The 22,806-nt window shown below is 43.5% G+C and overlaps 1 protein-coding gene and 1 pseudogene across 1 annotated transcript in view; one reads left to right on the top strand and one right to left on the bottom strand.

Moving 5' to 3' along the window:
* Positions 1–22,806, top strand: part of Ctnnbl1 (catenin beta like 1) — a 167,977-nt gene that overhangs the window by 77,508 nt on the left and 67,663 nt on the right. The window contains exons 8-10 of the mRNA XM_085697114.2: positions 3,628–3,700; positions 3,914–3,972; positions 5,374–5,522. Coding sequence (XP_085553240.1) covers positions 3,628–3,700; positions 3,914–3,972; positions 5,374–5,522 — 281 coding nt within the window. The remainder of the gene's footprint in view (positions 1–3,627; positions 3,701–3,913; positions 3,973–5,373; positions 5,523–22,806) is intronic.
* Positions 20,289–20,903, bottom strand: LOC148120585 (ubiquitin-ribosomal protein eS31 fusion protein pseudogene; annotated as a pseudogene).

Raw genomic sequence — 22,806 nt, 5'->3', positions numbered from 1 at the left:
ATGTGGCTGAACCCCACCCCTACCCGTGTTCAGGTGAACTGGAGATATAACCTCCAGCCTCTGGCTGCGGGTGGTAGCATAATTGTTTTCTACTTTCCAAAAAAGCAGCAATAACGCACAAGGAGAAGTTTAATTTTATTCAGGGCTCGTCCATGAGTACAAACCTATGCTTGACTCTGCAATTCCTCTGACTGCTGGAGGACTTAGGATCACCAGGGTCCTCGATGGAGGAACTCTGCAAGCTCCCGGTCCCCCTGGTTTACTGTAATATCTAAGAGATGGTACCTGCCTAGTGGACTCTCCTGGACTCTCCTGCTTCCTCATTCTGATGAAATATCTTATTATTTGGCAGTTTATATCGTGGAATCTCTAGCTGAGATTCAAACAGAAGTTGTTTCCTTGGTACATTTTATCTTTGGCTAGACATGAAGGGTTAGTTAGTCTCTCTCCTTTCCACCTGCCCAACTTCAGGTTTCATTACTGCCATCATCTCTATGTTTTCCCCAGCTGGGACTGACTTTCATGTATTAATTGCCCAGCACATGTAAAAAACTCTTAGGTCCATGCATGTGTGTCTCTAATCCACATAAACAGCTCTGCCGAAAGCATGCGGCTATCCCAGTTCTCGGGTGAGGAGAGAGCCCCATGAAAGTGGGTTGGGTGGGAGAGCCTGTCAGCTGGGCCTGGGTCTCTCCAAAGCAGCCTTCTCTTGCCAAGCTGCCTCAGACTGGTTCCACATTGCAGCTCAGGGCTGGGAGCAATCATGTCTAAACATTTTGGTTTCTTGATTTGATCTCTCCTTTGTGCCAATTTCTCAGTAACAGAGTTTCTGTTTTAAGGAAAAGGTGATAGAATTCTGGTTTGGGTTGTTTTTAAACTTTGGGTCAACTGGAGATTCCTTATGGTGGCAGAGAGCAGGAGCTGGAGCCCTCCTGAACGCCAGGAGTAGGGGGCACAGTGCTGGGTGCTTGTTAAGGGCGCTCATTCGGCGCCGCCACCTCGGAAGGAAGACATGGCCATGTAGGAGACCTTGGGTCAGAGAGCACAGTCATGGCCCGAGAGCCTGTCATGGTGGTAATTAGAGCTGAGACACTAACACACATTCTGAGTCCAGGCCAGGAGCCGCAGTCCACACTGTGCCTCAGGTGCTTTCCTGTTACCCTGCGTGGTTCGCACAGTAACTCTGCAGAGAAGGGTTATTTTTTTTTTAAAGAATGTATTACATGTTTGCTTACTTATTTATGTGCACGTGCACACCACAGTCTACATGTAGAGGTCAGAGGACAACTTGCTGGAGTCATTTCTTTCCTTCTACTGTGTGGGTCCAGGGATCAAAATCAGGGTGTCAGACTTCCTGGCAAGTACCCCTAACTGATATCCCAGGAATATTGTTTTAATTTCCATTTTATAGGTAGAGAAACAGATGAAGACCTTTACTTGGGTCATAGATCTTGTTACTGGTTTTTGGTGTTCTTGTTGTCTCAGTAATTTTGTTTTTACCGTGATGGTTTATTAGGTAGTTAGATACAGAGGGCTTATTGTGTATCCATATCCTAGCAATTCAATAGCTATTTGAAGGGAAAACACTCATACATTAGAAAAAAAGCATCATAGATTTCATCTTAAATGTTCCAGTCACTACTAATGGAGTGTTCCTGCTCATCTACTATTCACTGATTTTCATATAGCAACTACCAAACCTAGCTTCACAAAGGTATGATGTCATAGTCGGGTGGTGATGGTGCACACCTTTAATCCCAGCACTTGGGAAGCAGAGGCAGACAGATCTCTGTAAGTTCGAGGCCAGCCTGGTCTACAGAGTGAGTTCCAGGTGGAACCTGTCTCAAAACAAAACAAAAGGTGTGATGTCATTAGAAGAAAGGAGTGTGCAGTGCCCCGCAGCTGTCAGGTGTCACCCGCTTTTAGCTGAAAATCTCAACATAGCCTGCAGGGAATTCAATCCCCCACCCAGTTACCTCAGCTCAACTTGGAAATGCCAGACTTTGTGGCACATGGGTAGTGGCAAGTTCTGTAAGTTTTGTTATGGAGAACAGGGTTCACCTCTGTTGCCTGTGGTGCTTACTTTATCTCACTTATAGCAGGGGCCCAGGAATTGTTATTGAAAGGAAGAGAAAGACTCCCTCTTAACCTTGAGGCAGAAGTTTATAAAATCCACTAGGACAAGAGGCATGGAAGCCCAGAAAGACCATTGATATGGTGGCCTGGTCATTGGCCTTCCTTTATTTAAGGGTGCATTGTTTCAAATACTCCAGCTTTTGAAAAGCTACATGTAAGTTATGCTGTTAAAATAATTTAAAAGCTAATTGCAACACTGGAGGCTTAAGTCATTTGAGTAAGAGATTTTATATTTTTAAAGAAGCCTCCATTTGGACAGAGATGGCCACTGCTTGACTTTCCAGTGTTTTGAGTTTCTGAAACCATCTTTCTTCAGGTAGACATGCCATGAACTGGACTTAAGCTCCGACTGCTACACAGATTTCTTAGAATAAGGCCTCCAGCTTGCCAGGGGAGCATACTATACAACCAGCGTGTGTACCACCCAAGATGGGTCAGATGTAGCCGCCCTCCTGAAACCCTGTGGGGTGCACTTTGGCTTGATGAGGAAGACGTGCACAGAAAACTGAAATGGCTCTGGCTATTGCTTGATTAGACGCCGCCGCTCTTCCTCCTTAAGTACAAAATCAGTGTTCAAACAACCTGTGAATGGCGAGAGTGATGGAGTGCTAGCTTCAGTGTGAGCATGTGCACTGCCCTCTGCAGCCACAGAGATTATTTGTCCTGTCAAAACCTTGACTACAAAGCAGGGGTTGTGCTGACTAAAGTCTTTGTCTGAGGGCCTGCCTCTCAAGGAGCTAGCTCCCACAAATAACTCCAGTGAGCCTTGCGCCATTCACCAAGGGTGCCATAGATGGTGCCATGTTGAAGTCTTGCAGCTGAAGTAAGTAGACAGCCATGAAGGATGGTCTCCGCAGTGGACATGTCCTCTCTGAGTCTTCAAGCTGCAGAGCACACAGCAGGGGAAGAATTGTGGGTAGTAATTTAGGTATTAAAATATTAACACATTTTTGCATATTTAATGTGGTTTCCTTTTTAAATAGTAGGCAGATTATGGCCTACAAGCAGATAGGTTTATGGTTTCAAATTAAATTTTAAACATTAAAAAAATTCCAAAAGGAGCTACTTCGTTATAAATATTTTTAGCTAATCTGTACAAGAACTTGCTTTCTTCTCAACCTCTCTGATCATATATCAGCTTGTTTACAGCCTCATTTTGTGGTTATAACTTGTAAATTAGAATTTCATGTGTTTTAATCTTAAAAGTTCAAAACTTTCTCTTATTTGCCTTGGGCATACACAGTCTCTAGACTTAAAATATGGGCGCAAGGTAGGCTCCATGGAGGAGGGTACATTAAGCATGCTGTGTAGGGCTACTGTGACCATCTTCCAAATACTATGGAATACCTGCATCTAGTCTCTGAGAGCAGCAAGGTGATGTTCCCCCTTAACCTGCCTTTCCTTTAACTTCCTCGTCTCTAGTGGGCGAATAGTTTGCCTTAGAAAGGGAGCAAGATGCCTCAATGGCTTTCTTATTCCTGTTTGCTACAGGCCAAGATGCCCTTTGATGCCAACAAGCTGTACTGCAGTGAAGTGCTGGCCATCCTGCTCCAGGACAATGATGGTGAGCTCCCTCCTATAGAGCCAGGGCTCGGCTGTATCCTCACAGCCGGTGAACTTGGCCTTCGGCATCGCCTGGATTCTCCACTCGCTCTCTGTGCAGCTTTTGTGCTCTGTCAAGCTGTATTGATTTTGTTGGCTGATGGATCAGTGGTGACGGTTTTAAAATCTGACAGTTGGCTTCATTTTTTTTTCTTCGTCTATTTTCCTCTTTTAGAAAACAGGGAGCTGCTGGGAGAGCTGGATGGGATCGATGTGCTTCTGCAGCAGTTATCCGTGAGTAATCTTTCTGCTTCCTGGGAGCCAGGAAGGGCCATGGCCTGCTGTGAGTGGGTGGAGCTGGGCACATGGGAAGGAACAGCCACGTGGCGCACCAGGGCAGGCTGGAGGTCACACTGGTGGCACAAGGTTTGCCTCCTTTAGTCACTAGTTCTTTCTGACCAAGTGTCACCATGAACCTGGTGCAGCCTTTCCTGACTGTTCACCCAAAGGCAGCGAGCTGTCCTCTATGTCTTTGGGCCAGAAAAAGCCAGTGTGTTCATCTGTCTTGCTCCCAACATCCCCCTCCTTCCCCTTTGGGTCACCCCTAAAGGAGTCTGCTCGTTTAGGCTCCAGATGAGCTCAGGGAGAGCCACTTCCAGGACAGTGGGCTTGAGGCCGTGGGGGCAGTAGAGGAGGTTGTCGCACCGCAGGCAGGAGTGAGAAATCGGAAACTGCCGTCTGCTCGGTGAAAGAAACGTAAATCTAGTTGAAATGTTATCCTGCTGGCATTCTGGAAATGCCGTCAAGATTTCTCCTAACAAAACTCATCTGTGTTAGTCCAAAACAGCACTGAAAATAGATCATTTGGATACAGGCTGGAGAGTGTTGAGTGTCTGGGATGGCAGTTTGCATACAGCTTCCCTGCGGTGCCAGCCCAGAGTGACTTAGATTCCCCCCTGAAAATAGAGCTTTGTGGTGTGAAGCTGTTTCTAGTCCCCACGAGGTGCTCGGGCCTTATCTTGTGTAATCACTGATGGTAGATGTATGGGACCACCTGCCCAGCTCAGAGGCTCTCCCGGCCTTTGCTCAGCTCTAGCATGCAGAACTGCCCAGATTCCCCCCACTCCCGGGATTTTGAGCCCCTACTCCTGAATGAGGAGGTTCAGCAGCTCTGTTGAGAAGAAGCACCTCTTCACATGAGATAGGATTGGCCCCTCTGTGTTATAGACACATTAGAAGGAAAGGAGAGCTGGTGGGTTAGATTCTGCAGGAGCAAGGATGTGGGGTTCTCTGCCAGAAATGGTTTTGGACCTGAACTATGGTTTCAGAGGTGTCCCCTGTCTCTCTTTCACTGGGTGTGACCTTTATAGACTTGTCCGTTTCTGTCATATTTCACAATGGAAGAGGGTTGAGGGGTGCTGTTTTGTTTTGTTGATCTGCCTCCTTGAAGCTGTCAGTCACTCATGGATCCAGTGCCGAGAGCTAAGTGTTATATGAACTGGTATATATGTATTTAGTGCCCACAGATCAGTAAACTCGGTTTCTCTAAACTGGGACCTGGCAAGAGCTACATTGTAGGGTTAGTTCTGTTTCCTTGGTGGGGTTTTCACAACAGACAGACTTTGGAAACTGTGGGATGGTGACTGATGAAGTGGTCTTTGCTCATGGCTCCTTCCTGCTCTTGTTGCTTGGCAGGTGTTTAAAAGACACAACCCCAGCACAGCAGAGGAGCAGGAGATGATGGAGAACCTGTTTGACGCGCTCTGCTCCTGCCTGATGCTCAGCTCCAATCGCGAGCGCTTCTTGAAGGGCGAGGGCCTTCAGCTCATGAACCTCATGCTCAGGTTTGCTTCCAGGCCCGCTTGTCAGTGTGCCTCCCCTCCTCACTGGTGCCGCTCCCGTTGCCCCTCGCTGCTAGCCTGGATTTAGGATGTGTAACTGTGTCCTTTAGTCACTTGAGTTTCCCCTTCATCCCGAATGATGTTCATTTGGGGATGTCTTCTAAATGAGTCTGATCTGTTCTGAAATGAGGGTGGTGGGTAAGGATGTGTATTATTTGTGTTCTGGGGTAAGTTGGTAATATGTCTGCTGCCTGGAAGAGTCATGTCTTTCTTCCTTCTTTTGTTCTGTTGGTTTTGGGAAAAGTTAAGCATTACCTTCTAAACCAGTGGTTCTCAACCTTCCTAATGCTGCGACCCTTTAATACAGTTAGTTCTTAATGTTGTAGTAACCCCAACCATAAAATTATTTAATTATTTTTGATGCTACTTCATAACTATTAATTTTGCTATTGCTAGGAATCATAATATCAGCATCTGATATGCAAAGAATCTATATGACCTTTGGCGGTCATGACCCACAGGTTGGGAACTACTGTTCTAATCTTAGGTTTGTTCATCTATAAACTTAGCTCAATTTTCTCTGTATCCTCCATAGACTTCTCTATCTATATTTCTGCTGTTGACAGCTAAATATTTATTTTTATTCATTCAGTAATAAATTTTGCATGTGCTGTAAACCTAAGCATGGGAAATGTGAAAATGTGAAGGATGGTTAGAACTTTGGGGTTAGTGCTTTCTTTAATGTATCTTTTTATTTTGCTCTGTTCTTTTAAAGATAACACTGCTTCACCCTCTCAGTTACTCCACAGGATCTTAAAGTTGGAAACAAGGGGGGAAATGCTTTGTTTCGATAACTTTTATTGAGAAATGTGGTCAAGAGAATGTTTGATCCTGAGAAGGGAACTAGAGTTTCTGAGCAGGTAGCCAGAGTGGAGTACCACTTAGGGACAGCTTTGAAACTGAGAGATGCTGGGCAGTGTTCTGATTTTCCTAGAAGCACGGGACTGAGCCAGGGTCGGTCATCTTGAAACCTCTACTCATGTGCAGTGGCAGCTCTGAACAAAGAGATATGTTGGTGAAAATTTCTTACAGCTTTGACATATATTTATCAAGTGTAATTTAAACTGTAGACATTCAGTCTGTTTCCTGTTAGAATGTTGTTAGGCACTGTATTTGTTAAGTGTCAGAAGCTAAGATACCCCTCTGTCCCCCAAGCGTAGTCTGTCTTTGGATGGATATTGTCTTCTAGGTTTTGCTGTTGTTGCTTTATTTTTTATTGTTATTTTGGTAGGTGTTTTTGTTTGTTTTGTTTTGACATTTTAATCCCGTCACACCCTAATGTTTCATATTTTTTTAACTTAACATGATATTTGTCATTCTGTGACTTAATCTTTGTGAGAAGGCAGTGACTACTTGAGGAACACAGGCCACTCACAGCATTCTTCTGTTATTGACACTGAGGTTGTTTCTAATGTTTCATTATCTTGATGAACTCCACAATGACCAGTTTTGTGTTTTAAATGAGTTGGGATTTATCAGTATCCGTATCTCTAAAATTCTATTTCTGTAAAAGGCTTTTGGAGGGCTGAGGTATACCTGTCATCCAGTGTATCCTAGACCTTGGACTGACTGAAAATCTTCTTTTGAGAAATTGGCTTTTAAAAGCAAATTGTTTTTTAAAGTGTGGCGAGAGTACTGATGAGCTGATTCTGGCTTTCCTTTCTTGAGATTGTTACCTGTCCTCAATTGAAATGACCACTGTCTCTCAAGCAACAGCATGCCAAGCATTTAGCTTTCTGGGTGTTCTAAGCTTAAAGCTCCACTCTACAGGGACTTTCCCCTAAGCTTCTTACAGGTTTGAACTGCCAGTGTCCGTGGATGGTTGAGTGCAGACCCGAAGTGGTGAATTCCTGCAGCATATGGCCCCGTAATGTGTAGCAGTGGGGAGCTGAATAAATAACCAGAAATATGGATTATTCAAAGAGGAATGCTGAGGTTCTGGGAGGCTAATTAAAGAGCTCCAAAGGACCGGAGCCAGAGCCTGCACCTCTCGGATCCACCTCTGTTTCCAGTGCTGAAGTTGCTCTGATTCCATCTTTTGAATTAATTAGCAGCATCCACAGACTCAGCATTCCCTTCGGCTCTGCCCATGCTCTTTGTTTCTCCTCGTTTTCCTCCTTCAGACTTCCAAATGGAAAGTTTGCCTGGCTGAGAAGGAAAATTTTCCTGATTATATTTAAGTTGTCCTCTGTCTAGAGAAAATCCATTCAAAACTAGGGTGCCAGAACACTTGAATGGCAGGAAGCTTTCTGTGGTTCCATTGCCCCTGGATATGAATTTTCACTTTATTCCATCAGTCTCTAGACTCCTGGGAGAGGCCGACTTGCACAGAAGGTAGCCTATGGAGTAGGTGGGAGGTTGGGCTTTGGAGTTGAGGTGATACAGATTTGGGACACAGGCCTCTGTCTACAAGCTCTGGGTATTTGTTGAGTTGCTTTAAATTTTCTGCCTCTGACCTTTATTTTCTTACTTATTTTTATGAAAAGTAAGGGAAATAGTGCTAAATTTTCAAGGATTTTGAGGGAACCAAATTTTATAAAGTCGAGCCATTCTAGAGCTGCTGACACATTGATAAGGTGCTATGTTAACTGTATGTTAAGTGCTAGATCCATATGGCAAGCAAGACAAGATTCCTGCCTTTAAGAAATTAGAGGCATCTAGGTGGTGGTGGCAGCATGCACATTTAATCCCAAAACTCGGGAGGCAGAGGCAGAGTTTGAGGCCCATCCTGGTCTACAGAGTGAGTTCCAGGACAGCCAGGGTTATACAGAGAAATCCTATCTTGAAAAACAGAGCAAAACAAGGAAGGAAGGAAGAAAAGAAAGAGACTAGTGAGAAAGACAGACACTGAGTAATTAATATAACCAAGTGTGGCAACTATTAAGAGGAACAGTTTTTCACATATATACTTAGGAAAGTTTTTAAATTTCTGACTATAGGTAAGCAAGGATCACCAGCAAGGTAGTTATTTATGCACATGAACAGGCATACATGCTCATGCACACACACAAACATGCTTATGCACACACGTATGTGCACTTGTGCACACACACTCACTTCTGCTCTTACCCAGACTATTTGAGATGCTGTAACATTTCTTTATTTCCTCTGATAATACCCTTGGTGTTTATGATTGAATCTCACGATGCAGCCTTCTTCTGCCCATGTCACTCTCAGCCTGATCTTCTGCCCTCTTCATTTCTGGATGTGGAACCCTGGGTTCTCTGTGACAGATACCACTGAACATCCAGCATGTTTATCTGAGTCTCCAACTGAGCAGTAGGCTCTTTTTTTTTTTTTCCTTTTTAAAACTGTGTAGACCTGACAAGTCTGGAACTCACAGAGATCTGCCTGTCTCTGCCTCCCAAGTTCTGGGATTTAAGGCATGCACCATCATACCCAGCTTGGACTGTGAGCTTCTGAGAGCAGGGATTCACTCTTCTCCTGTACAGCAATAGATATACATTGACTTTCAACTCATCTTCTCTGCGTGAGCCAGAAAATCTGTCCAGAGACTCTGTGGATGTTCTTACTGTTTAACGCAGAATTGCTAACAGACCCCGCAGGCGGACCTCAGAGAGGAGAGGAACTCGTTTAAAGACCGCAGAGTAAATGCTCTGCCTCTTCCCAGAAGTGGTGTTTAGCCCAGGTTTTCCCTGCCCCCATGTAGAAGATGAAGAGCACAGAATGGCCTGTTAGCTGTTTGTGATACTGCAGGGCCAATCCAGTCTCCGCCTGTGCCTATAAAAGCCAGCACTTTATAACTAGCTTTGACCGCTGTGGTCCTTGAACCTCAGCTGGTCCTCCTTCATCTCTTGAGTCCTCCTGGGCTGTAGATTGGGTGGCATTTCCTGCCTTCTTTCTGCTCCAGGTGCAAGGCTGCCTTCAACAGATGTTGATAGGACTGGGCTCTCGCTCCACCTATTTTCACCTCTCAGGCCTTTGTCTTCTTCCCCCTACTACCCTGGGGCCAGTTGAGTGGTCAGGTGTCTTTTCTTCATTCCTGTGCTGTCTGAGGTTCACAGTACTTGACAGAATGGGGGGCGGGGGCGGCTATTTTTGTGTGTTTTTGCGCTTCTCTCACTGCCAAAGAACAAATGAAGACATTTTGGAAAAGAAGAAAAGATTGTTGCGGTCATATCTGAGAGTGAGTCTCACGCTGTGATAGAAGCAGCAGGCAACCTTTCTATCCTAAAGGAGCCACAAGGAAAGAAAGAAAAAGCAGATTTCCTGTGTGGTTCCATAGCTGTTAGCAGAGGCTCTGGGCAGTACCCAGTATGACACCCATAGGAAGGGAGAAGTGGCTCTAATACAGAGGTGTGCCATGCCTGGCCTCCATCTTGGTCTAAGAATTGAGAGCAATGGCAGAAGACGTAGGATAGCCTTTGGTGGTCAGAAGGTGTAGGATAGCCTTTGGTGGTCAGAAGGTGTAGGATAGCCTTTGGTGGTCAGAGAAGACGTAGGATAGCCTTTGGTGGTCAGAAGGTGTAGGATAGCCTTTGGTGGTCAGAAGATGTAGGATAGCCCTTTAGTGGTCAGAGAGGGTGTGGGGGGTAGCCTTGGGTAAGCAGAGGGTGTGGGGTGGTCTTTGGTGAGCAGAGAAGGTGTGGAGTGGCCAGGAGAAGAATTGTGGTAGGAATGTGAGCCGAGTATTATTTTACATAGTGGAAAAAAATATTCAGAACTGGGTGTGGTGGCGAATGCCTTTAATCCTGGCACTTGAGAGGCAGAGACCCTGAGTTTGAGGCCAGCCTGGTTTATAGAGTGAGTTCCAGGATAGCCAGGGCTACACAGAGAAACCCTATCTCAAAATACTTTTTAAAAAGGGAGGGAGAGATAAGATTCAGAGGCGTTGCAGCTTATTGTACTATTACGAATGTGATGGAATCAGAGGGGCCAGTCTGCAGAATTATATACCATTTGGAATGTGGCAGAACAGGAGGGTGGTGCTGTAACTGCCCCAGATGCCCTGAATGAGATGGATCTGCTATTTCCTCCTTCATCCCCACAGATGTCTCTCTCTAGTGAGACGGCTGCTACAAATAGAAGAATCCAATAGATCTGGGTTAATTTTAGCTTGTGCTCCAAATCGTCTTCTGGCACTACCAGCAGGCACTCTTTTCCAGTGTGTCCTTGTGTGTGAACAGTTTGGTGCTCTTTAAGAACTGCAAAGCCGGTGGGACAGGAGGAATTACATTGTCAGTTTCCTTGAAAATGTTGACATGAGGCTTATTACTTCTGTTGTAAGCCCTGTTCCAGTTAGAAAGAGAGGAGACCACCGTGCTCCCCAGAGATGTGTTCAGTGCAGCCTGGGTTGTGTAGCAGAAACCCAGCGAGCCCATCGTGGTTATTAACTGTAAAGGCAGAAAGAGGAGCGGAGCGACACAGTCACAGTCATCCCGGAGTCGCTCTTCTTGTTCGGTTGCTTTTGGCTCGGAGATTTTTCAGTAAGGTTTTCCTTACTCAAGAATGTGACAGAGGGGGTGATGTCACCATCTGCAGGGTGGAGCTCAGCGGGCCCACTGACCAAGGCTCGTGGCCAGTTAGGTGGCAGAGAGGATAGCCTGGACCCTGGTGTTTCCTCCCTGCTCTTGTCTCTGCTCTCCTGTTGTTTTGTTCTTAAAGAACATGTGAAGGTCTGGACCGCTTTGCATTTTGATTCTCGTCCTTCACTATGTTTCAGGAACTGGAGTCTTCTCTAGCCTCCGTCTCTCAGGGTCAGGCAGAAGAGAGCACTCACAGGCCTGGAGGGCAGCTGTGCAGTTGTGGAGCGGAAGATAGTCAGTGTTCTAAGATGTATATACACACAGTGCACTTGTTTGTGTGCCGTATTGTCCCCGCCCCCAGCCAAATATCGGTGTTCTGTCTCAGATGGATCCCAGGAGTTTGCACCTGTTCTCTGGAACCAGGCAAGGGCTTCACAGGAACAAAGCAATCTATCCCCCAGCCCTGGAGGCTGGACTGTACCACTTCATAGACGGAGAGTGCCGTGGTAGAAGCAGATTAGCTGCCGGGAAGTGGTGGCAGACCTGTCTGAGCCCTTCTGTCTGACTTAATAGCTCTTCCTCAGTCCGGGGTAAATTGTGCATAGTTAAGGTGTCTATTTGATGAGCATTGCTTTGTGTAGACCCACCCTTCACACCTTTGCCACCACTATAATGACAACTGCCTTCTTTATCACACTCAAGTGGTTCCTGGTGCCCTTGCACTCCATAAATCCTCCTCTCTGACTCATTGTTTCTAGGTAACGATCGATTTGCTTTCTGGCCATTATATATTAGATTTCATTTTATGGAACGCAGTTTAAATGGAGTAATGCGGCATGTGCTTTCGGTGGGGAGTGGCGGTGCATCTTACCAATTTCACCTAATATGTTTTATTTTTTTGAGATTTGTCCTTGCTGTATAGCGATAGTTCCTTCCTTTTTCACTACCAAGTAGTATTTTTTTCACACGAATAGTTTGTTGACTCACATATTAATGTCCATTTGTATCTAGTTTTTAGCCCTTAGGAATGAGCTAAAATGAACATTCATGTGCAAGGCTTCGGGGCAGACATATTTCCCACTGTTCTTGGGTCAATACTGGGAAGTTGAGTGGTTCAGTCATGTGATTGGTGTGTACTTGTTTTTTTAAGTTGCCACCAGACTGCCTTCAAAATGATGCCATTTTGAATCCTGTGGCAGCGTGTGAGCTCCAGGAGCCCTGGTTTCTCATTGGCATTTGGTCAGCTCGGTGGAGCTGTGCTAGTGTGTAGATGGTGGGGAAAGGGGTCTCATACGATTGGAATTAGCTTTTCTTTATGAGGAGCAGTGTTTTCTGGGTGTCTGAGTGCACAGTTTGACCCCACATATCTCTGCTGGTCAGTTCACTTCAAATCCTTTGCCCTTTTGGTGGCTGTAAGAATTATGACCACTATAGAAGTCCTTTATACGCCCTCAGTGTGGTCCCCTGGCAGGTGTGCGCTACGGGCCTTGTGTTCTGCCCTTTCTCTTTTCATTTCCAAAGTGATCTTTTGAAAACACTTTAATTCTGATGATGATTTCTTTGTTCCGGTGGCCTGTTTCTGAGTAAATTGAATGCCTTGTGTCTTTTGAGGCATTGTCACTTTTGTCTGTTGACAAACTTACTTAGTGTGAATCTTCTCTCACCCTCCCTTACTCTGTACACTCACTGGTCATGAACTTGCTTGATGACTTGTGGAGCTGACTCTGTGTTGTCTGTCCTTCTGAGCAGTGTGGCTGGGGATTATCAATTTTATTGATCTCAAAGAACCAGTTTTTGTTTAACAGTTTTCTCCACCCCTTTGCCATTTTGTTTTGGTGATTTCTGCTTTGGTCTTCATCCTTCTTTCCTTTTGGTAACTTTAGGAGGGCTAATTTGCTGTTCTTGACTTTTCAGGGTAAATTGGAGGTTGACCATTGGCGGACTCTGTTGTTTGCTAATGTGTATACTGTTGTAAGCCCCTCTAACTGCAGCACTATTTTGATTTCATTTTTTTTGTAACATTTAATATATTTTTATTTTTTATTTTTTTAAAGTAATTTTATTAAATTATAAAAATTTCCATTTCCGCCCCTCTTCCCACCACCCTCCCACTCCCCCCACTCCCTCTCCTCCTCCCTCTCCATCCCTACAGTCAGGGGTTCCTGCCCTGTGGGAAGTTCAAGTTCCTCCCCCCTCCCTCCAGGTCCAAGAAGGTGAGTGTCCAGACTGACTGGATCCGCAAAATCCAGTATATGCAGAGGAAACAAGTCCCAGTGCCGTTGTCAATGGCTTTTCAGAAAGACTCCGGGCCAGCCACATTCAGAGAATCCAGCCACATTCAGAGAATCTGGTTGGATTGCGTCCTCGTTCAGTCCCAGTCCAACTGGCCTTGGTAAACTCTCATTAGATCCGTCCCCTTGTATCAGTGGGCGATAGCATCCCTCGCAGTCCTTATTTCCTTTTTCATTTTCTTCGTTCTTCTGCTCCTCATTTGGACCTTGGGGGGCTCAGTCCGGTGCTCCAATGTGGGTCTCCGTCTGTATCGCCATCCATCTTCGGATGAAGGTTCTCTCTGATCTTGCCTTCTTTGCTCACGTTCTCTTTCCTTCTGCTTCTCGTATGGACCTAGGGAGTTAAGTCCAGTGTTCCGATATGGGTCTCTGTCTCTATCTCCATCCATCGCCAGATGAAGAGTCTATGGTGATAAGCAAAATATTCATCAGTATGGTTATGGGCCAAAGCCGTTTCAGGCACCCTCTCCTCTGTCCAGAGAACAATCTGGGAATCTCTCCTTGGACCTGGGATCCCATTTATAATCAAGTCTCCTGTAAACCCTAAAATGACTCCCTTAGTTGAAATATATTCTTCCCTGATCCCATATCCATCCTTCCTCCCTCCCCCCCATCCCAGTCCACCGAGCTTTCCCCATTCCTCCCCTACTCCCTTCTCTCTAACCCTCTCCCCTTCCAACAACCCTCCCACCCCCCCAAGCACCCGAGGTTACCTGGGACTCTTGTCTGTTTCCAATCTCCAGGAGGATAGCTGCATGATTTTCATCAGGTTCACCTTCTTATTTAGCTTCTCTAGGATCACGAATAATAGGCTCAAAGACCTTTAATTATGGCTAGAATCCACTTATGAGTGAATACATACCATATTCCTCTTTTTGGGTCTGGCTTACCTCACTCAGTAAAGCGTTTTCTATTTCCATCCATTTGCATGCAAAATTCAAGATGTCATTGTTTTTTACCACTGAGTAAAACTCTAATGTGTATATGTTCCACACTTTTTTTAACCATTCTTCTATTGAAGGGCACCTAGGTTGTATCCAGGTTCTGGCTATTACAAATAGTGCTGCTATGAACATAGTTGAACAAATGCTTTTGTAGTATGTTAGGGCATCTCTTGGGTATATTCCCAAGAGTGGAATTGCTGGGTCCTAAGGGAGGTTGACTCCCAGTTTCCTGAGAAATCGCCACACTGATTTCCACAGTGGCTGCACAAGTTTGCATTCCCACCAACAACGAATGAACACCTGATATTTGACAAGGGAGCTAAAGGTATACAATAGAAGAAGGAAAGCATCTTTAACAAATGGTGCTGGCATAACTGGATGTCAACCTGTAGAAGAATGAAAATAGATCCATATCTATCACCATGCACAAAACTCAGGTCCAAATGGATTAAAGACATCAACATTAATCCGACCACTTTGAACCTGATAGAAGAGAAAGTGGAAAGTAGTCTACAAGATATAGGCACAGGAGACCACTTCCTAAGCAGAACCCCAAGAGCGCAGACAATAAGAGAAACAATGAATAAATGGGACCTACTGAAACTGAGAAGCTTCTGCAAAGCAAAGGACACTGTCAGTAAGACAAAAAGGCTACCTTCCGACTGGGAGAAGATCTTCACCAACCCCTCATCAAAGGTCTGATCTCCAAAATATACAAAGAACTCAAGAAAGTAGACACTAAAACTCTAATTAACCCAATTAAAAATGGGGGTACTGAACTGAACAGAGAATTCACAACAGATGAACTTCGAATGGCCAAAAGGCACTTTAGGTCATGCTCAACCTCCTTAGCGATCAGGGAAATGCAAATCAAAACAACTTTGAGATATCATCTTACACCTGTCAGAATAGCCAAACTCAAAAACACCAAAGATTTCATTTTTCATGAAGTTCCTAGAAGTGTATTGTTAAGTTCCCAAAAACTTGGAGCTTTTCCAACTTCCTATCCTTACTCACTTGTACTTCCATTACACTTTGGTCTGAGAGAGAGCACACTGTGTGTGGCCTGAACCCTCCGTGGTTTATGAAACCTTGTTTAGGGCCCAGATTAGTCAAACTGCCAAGTCCTGCTTGTGTAACTGAAGAGCCTTCTGCTGCCTGGGCCAGGATGCTTTGCTATGATGTGTAGCTAGAGTTGGTATCTTTGCTTACAGGTTCTGTTTTGGTTTGGTCAGTTACTAGAGATGTTAATGAAGCCATGATTGCTATCACAGATATTGGCCTTTGTCCTTTCATCCCTGGAAGCTTTCACTTTGTGCATTCTGAAATTATTTTAGATGCCTAAACATTTCAGATTACATCAGGTGTGGTGGTGCACATGTTTAATCCCAACACTTGTAGGGCAGAGGTAGATGAATCGCTGAATTTGGATTCTGATGCCAGCCTGGTCCATAAGAGTGAGTTCCAGGACAGCCAGGACTACACAGAGAAGCCCTATCCCACAACAACAACAACAACAACAACAACAAGTTAAAAACATTTCAGAGTACATGTTTGTTTGAGTAACTGGGCTTTTTTTCTGAAGAAATTCCTTTTTTTTAATCCCTAGGATTGTTCTTTGATCTGAAACTTGATTCCTAGTACTGTAACCACCACAACATCCCCTTTAATTAGTGTTAGCATCAAGTGTCTTTTACCATCTGTTCTAAAATAAGTTGTTTGCTGTCTGTTGCCTTGCCTCTTTCTCCCTCCAAACTTACATGCTGAAGCACTAATACCCCCAGGTAACTGGATTTAGAGACAGAGCCTAAAAGGGGCATCTATTGCTGTAGAAATTCCTATCTCCAGTAGCCTTTAAGTTACCCGCCCTCTTGGGTGTGGCATCTTACACTATTGTAAAGCCTCATCTAGTCTCTTTTCCAACTGTGAGATTCAGTTGCTGTTCCCTGGTCCAGCAGAGGACTGTGATCTGTGAATCTACCCCTAAATAAATAACCCTCTATCGTACTCAATTCTGAGCTAGTGTGGGATTTCTTTTAATCATCCTTCTTCAGTCTATGGTTAAATGAGGGTGAGGACATGAAACTCTAAATCCAACAAGACAGCATCCTACAGTAGGATATACCCCCTAGGAGTACCCCTCCCTACTATGTTGTGGAGCCCATAGGAACACTTCTCTCTCTGGCCTTCCTGCTGCAGCAGTAATATTTGTTATCAGATTTTGATGGAAATCCACTGCAGAGTGTCTTCTTGTTATTTTAATGATCAGTTATCTTTTAAAATAGTTTTTAATAGAAAAGTGACCTTTTCTATTAAATATATTTCTATTATATATAAATGTGTATATATAATTTATATATATTACATTTTTTTATTGCGGATAGATTCTTCTCTCATACAATACATCCTGACCTCAGTTTCCCCTCCCTCCACTCTTCCCGGCTACCCTCTCCCCAAGATATACCCCCTCTCGTTTCCCTTCAAAAAAAGAACATGCTTTGAAAAGATAACAGCCAAACACAACAAAACAGGAGACAATAAGACAAGTCCAAAACCCTCATCTCGAGACTGGACAAGGCAGCCCAAGAGAAGGAAGAGAGTTCTAAACGCAAGAGTCAGAGACACACCCACTCCTACTGTTAGGTATCCCATAAAGATACCAGGCTAACAGCTAGAGCATATGCAGAGAACCTAGCCCAGACCTCTTGCCTGCCACTTCAGTCTCTGTGAGCCCAGATGAGCCCTGCTTAGTTGATCCAGGGGGCCGTGTTCTCCTAGTGTCCTCCATCCCCTCTGACTCCTACAGTCTTTCCTCCCCTTCTTCTGTGGGCTTCCCAAGCTTCAGAGGAAGGGACCCATTGGAAACCTCCAATTTAGACTCTTCTCCCCAAATAATGTCTGGCTAGTCTCTGCATCTGCTCCCATTACTGCACCAGGTTTCCACAAAGCCCCCAAATACTCTCCAGTTCCGTCTGTTTCTCCCTGCACTCTCCCTCCATGCCATACACACAGCACGCACACACACACACACACACACACACACACACACACACATCTGATCCCTCCTGTTCTTGTCTTCACCTGCCCCCAGCCCACCTGCAAAATCTCTTTTATTTCCCCTTCCCTGGGAGATCCATGCATCCTCCCTCTAGGGTCCTCCTTGTTATTTATTTAGCCTCTCTGGGTCTGTGGGTTGCAGTTTGATTATCATTTATTCAACAGCTAATATACACTCATAAGTGAGTGTGTACCATATTTGTCTTTCTGGGTGTAGGTTATCTTACTAGTTGGCATCCATTTTGCCTGCAGATTTCATGATGTCATTGTTTTAAACAGCTGAGTAATACTCCATTGTGTAAATGTACCACATTTTCTTTATCCAGTCTCTGATTGTGGAACATCTAGGTTGGGATAGGACTGTGGGACATCTGCCTTGGATGGAGTGTCCTTTGGGTGGGTGCACAAGAGTGGTATAGATGGATCATGAGGTAGATCAATTCCCAATATTCTGAGGAAACACCATAGTGATTTCCATAGTGGCTATACAGTTTCTACTCCTTCAGCAATGGAAGTGTGTTCCCTTGTTAAACATCCTTGCCGGCACAAGCAGTCACTTGTGTTTTTGATCTTAGCCATTCTGTTAGGTGTAAGATGGCCTCTCAGCGTAGTTTTTATTTGGATTCCCTGATGGCTAAGAATATTGAACTTTCTTTAAGAGTTTCTCAGCCATTTGAGATTCCTCTATTGAGAATTCTCTATTTAGAGCTGTACCCCATTTTAAAATTGGATTATTTGGTTTTTTGATATCTAGTTTCTTCAGTTCTTTATATATATTGGATGTGGAGTTGGTAAAATTCTTTTCCCATTCTGTAGTCTGACCCTTTGTCCTACTAATGGGTCCTTTGAGAGAAGCTTTTCAGTTTCATGATGTCCCACTTATTAATTGTCACTCTTGTGTCTACGCTATTGGTGTTCTGTTCAGGCAGTAGATTCCCGTGCCTGTGCATTTAAGGCTATTTCCTACTTTCTCCTCCATCAGGCTCAGTGTGTCAGTTTTAATGTTGCAGTCTTTGATCCACTTGGATCTTTTTACATTCTTCTTCTTGTAGACATCCAGTTTGACCAGCTTTGTTGGTGATACTTTAGTTTTTCCATTGTCTCTTTGTGACTTCTTTTTCAAAACCCAGTTGTCTATAGGTCTTCTATTCAGTTCTATTGATGAACATGTCTGTTTTTATGCCAATGCCATGTGGTTTTATTACTAAATACTTGAAATACAACTGCAGCACAACTTGAAACCAGGGATGGTGTGACCTCCAACAGTTCTTTTATTGTTCAGGATTTTTTTAGGTATCCTGTTGATTTTCCCCCCATATGAAATTGAGAATTGTCCTTTCAAGGACTGTAGAGAATTACATTGAAATTTTGATGGGGATTGCGATGAATCTGCAGATTGCTTTTGGTGGGATGTCGATTTTTACTATGTTATTCCTACTGAGCCATGAGCATAGGCGATCTTTCCATCTTCTGGTATCTTCAATTTCTTCAAAGATTGAAGTTTTTATCATACAAGTCTTTCACTTGCTTGATTAGAGTTACCCCAAGATATTTTTTATATTATTTGAGGCTATTGTGAAGGGTGTTGTTCTGATTTCGTTCTCAGTCCATTTGTCATTTGTAATATAGGAGGGCTACTGATTTTTTAAAGTTAATCTTGTATTCAGCCTGATGTCTTATATCGATGAAGGTCTTTATCAGCTGTAGGAGTTCCCTAGTGGAGTTTTTGGGGTCCCTTTATGTACACTATCATACCATCTTCAAATAGCAATACTTTGCCTTCTTCCTTTCCAATCTGTATCCCCTTGGTCCCCTTCAGTAGTCCTATAGCTCTAGCTAAAATTTCAAGTACTATATTAAATAGATATGGAGTGGGCAAACTTGCCTTGTTCATGATTTTAGTGGAATTGCTTTGAGTTTCTTTCCATTTAATTTGATACTGTCTAGAAATTACCTTTATTATGTTTAGGTAAGTCCCTTGTATCCCTAATCTCTCCAGGACTTTTATCATGAAGAAGTGTTGTATTTTGTCTAAGGCTTTTTCTGCATCTAATAAAATGATCGTGTGGCTTTTTTCTTTCAATTTATTTATATGGTAGATTACAATGACTGATTTTCATATATCCCTTCATCTCTGGGATGAAGTGTACATAATTGTGGTGAATGATTTTTTTTTGATGTGTTCTTGGATCCAGTTTGCGAGTGTGTTAATATTTTTGCATCTTTGTTCATAACGGAAATTGGTCTGTAATTGTCTTTGCTGAGTCTTTCTGTGATTTGGCTATCAGGATAACTGTGGCTTCATAAAATGAATTGAACAATGTTTCTTCTGTTTCTGCATTGTGGAATCATTTGAGAAGTATTGGTCTTACTCTTCTTTGAAAGTTTGGTGGAATTCTGCACTCAAACCATCTGGCCCTGGGGGCTTTTTTTGGTTAGGAGACTTTTAATGACTGCTTCTATTATATCTCTCTGGGTTATAGGTCTACTTAAATTGTTTATCTGATCTTTAATTTAAGTGGTGCCTATCAAGAAAATTATTCTTTTCTTTTAGATTTTCCAATTTTGTGGAGTATAAGTTTTTAAAGTATGGCCTAATAATTCTTTGAATTCCCATAATGTCTAATATTATGTCTCCCTTTTTGTTTCTGATTTAATTAATTGACATATTTTCTCTTCGTCTTTTGGTTAGTTTGGATAAGGGTTTGTCTATCTTGTTAATTTTTCTCAAAGAACCAACTCTTTGTTTTACTGATTCTTTGTCTTTTTGTTTGTTTTTTTTAATTGATTTCAACCCTCAGTTTGATTATTTCCTGCTGTCTACTCCTCTTGAGTGTGCTTACCTCTTTTTGTTGTAGAACTTTCAGGTGTGTTGTTAAGTTTGCTCGTAGTATATCTCTCCAGTTTGTTGTTGTTGTTGTTTTGTTTTTTGGTTTTTTTTTTCAATTCCTGTCTTTTTATTTATTCATACATACTTACTTGTCTTCTGGCTTGTTGAAGCAGTAAGTCAGACAGCACTTGCCACAGTAATGTCTGTCAAAGTGGCTATCCATGAAAACTCCAGCACCACATTCATCCGAAGGACACTCTCGACGAAGACGACTAATTTTGCCATCTTCATCCACCTTATAGTACTTCAGTACAGCCAGCTTCACCTTCTTTCTCTTATGTTTGTTCTTCTTGGGAGTGGTGTAAGACTTCTTCTTCCTTTTCTTAGCACCACCACGAAGTCTCAACACCAGATGAAGGGTGGACTCCTTTTGGATGTTGTAGTCAGACAAAGTACGGCCATCTTCCAGCTGCTTGCCAGCGAAGATCAGCCTCTCCTGATCAGGAGGAATTCCTTCCTTATCCTGGATCTTGGCCTTGACATTTTCTATAGTATCCGAGGATTCAACCTCGAGGGTGATGGTTTTCCCCGTAAGTGTCTTCACGAAAATCTGCATCCTGGCGGCGCTGCCACCTGCATTCGGAAAGACAGGGATTAGACCCGACGACCCCAGTAAGAGCGGACGCCTAAGGCCACCGGTCAGAGCTGGACCACGAAGCACACACTCCTGTTTTTTGGTTTTTTTTTTTTTTTTTTTTGTAGGCCCTTAGTGCCATGAACTTTCCTCTTAGCACCGCTTGTGTCCCGTAAGCTTGGGTATTTTGTGTATTCATTTTCATTGAATTTTAGAAAGTTTTTAATTCTTTATTTCTGTCTTGACCCATTTTTCATTCAGTAGAGCTGTTGAGTTTCCGTAAGTTTGTAAGCTTTCTGTTGTTTCTCTTGTTGCTATCCAGCTTTAATCCGTAGTGGTCTGATAGGGTGCAGGGAGTTATTTCAGTTTTCTTGAGACTTGCTTTGTGTTCCAAATTTGTAGGCAGTTTTAGATAAAGTTCCATGAAGTGCTGAGAAGAAGGTATATTCTTTTGTTTTGGAGTGGAATGTTCTATAAATATCAGTTAGGTTCATTTGGTTTATAGCATCTATTAGCTCTAGCATTTCTCTTGTTTAATTTTTGTCGGATGAGCTGTGCATTGGTGAAAGTGGAGTATTGAAGTCTCCCACTATTGGTGTGTGAGGGTGAGGGTCAATGTGTGATTTAAGCTGTAGCAGTGTTTCTTTTACAAACATAGGTGCCCTTGTGTTTAGAGCATAGATGTTAAGAATTAAAATGTCATCTTAGTGGATTTTTCTTTGATGTGTATGTAGTGTCCTTTCCCTTAAACTGACTGCACCAGCTTGTTTCTCAGAGCCATTTGCTTGGAATATCATTTTCCGACAAAGAGTTTGTTTTTTATTTGTTTTTGGTTTGGTTTGGTTTGGTTTGGTTTGGTTTTGGTTTTTAGTTTTTTGAGACAGTGTTTCTCTATAGCTTTGGGTCCTGTCCTGGAACTAGCTCTTGTAGACCAGGCTGGCCTCGAACTCACAGAGATCCTCCTGCCTCTGCCTCCCGAGTGCTGGGATTAAAGGCAGGCACCACCACTGCCTGTCTTCTTTTTCCAACTCTTAACCCTGAGGTAATGTCTATTGATGTTAAGATGTGTTTCTTGTATTCAGCAGTTGGATGGATCCTGTTTTTGCATCCATTCTGCTAGTTTATGTCTTTTTTATTGGGGAATTGAGATCATTGATATTGAGAGATATCAGTGACCAATGACCTGTTATTTTTGGTGGTGGGTTTCCCTTCTTTTGGTATTGCTGGTGTGTGATTATCTCCTGTGTTTTTATGGCTGTAGTTAGCTTCCTTGATTTAGAGTTTTCCTTCTAGCCCCATCTGTAAGGCTGGAGTTGTAGATAGATATTGTTTTATTTTACTTTATTGTGGAATATCTTATTTTCTCCATTTATGGTGATTTAAACTTTTAGTAATCTAGGCTGGCATCTGTGGTCTTAGAGTGTGAGGCACATCTGTCCATGTAAGTGTTACAGCTCTGAAGGGAAAGGTATCCTGACTGTCAGGAGCCAGCCTGTACCTATAGCTGTATTCTGATAGGGGCTGTTTCCCTGCAGGAATGTAGCAATCCTGCTCCTTCTAAAGGAGCCATTACAGCTCAGATGTGCATCACTCTGCTAAGAGAGTTTCCCAGCAGAGAAGTCTATTGCTTCTCTGCTTCCCTCTGCTAAAGGGGAAAAATGTAGCATTTTGCTCCTGCTGCAGTAAAAATTGTTACTTCTCTGTTCCACTACTCTCTGGTGAAAGATCTTCACCCAAAAGTCATTTGAGGAATTTTTGGGAGGGGGGAATCCAGGAGATTGACCTTTTTTGCCGGGGTGGAAAAAGGCAGCTTCCAACTGCACAGGCATAGGGCTTATATATGGCTTCTTAGGGGTGGAGTTTTTCAGGGTAGGAATTGGTTAGATTTCAATTACTGAGCTCGGACAAGCTCAGAGATTGGCTGGATTTCCTGTTCACGGATTGTGTGTGTGTGTGTGTGTGTGTGTGTGTGTGTGTGTGTGTGT

This window comes from Myodes glareolus, chromosome 10, assembly GCF_982192425.1.
Source record: "Myodes glareolus chromosome 10, mMyoGla1.1, whole genome shotgun sequence".
NCBI lineage: Eukaryota > Metazoa > Chordata > Mammalia > Rodentia > Cricetidae > Myodes > Myodes glareolus.
This window is presented reverse-complemented; position numbering and strand designations above follow the sequence as displayed.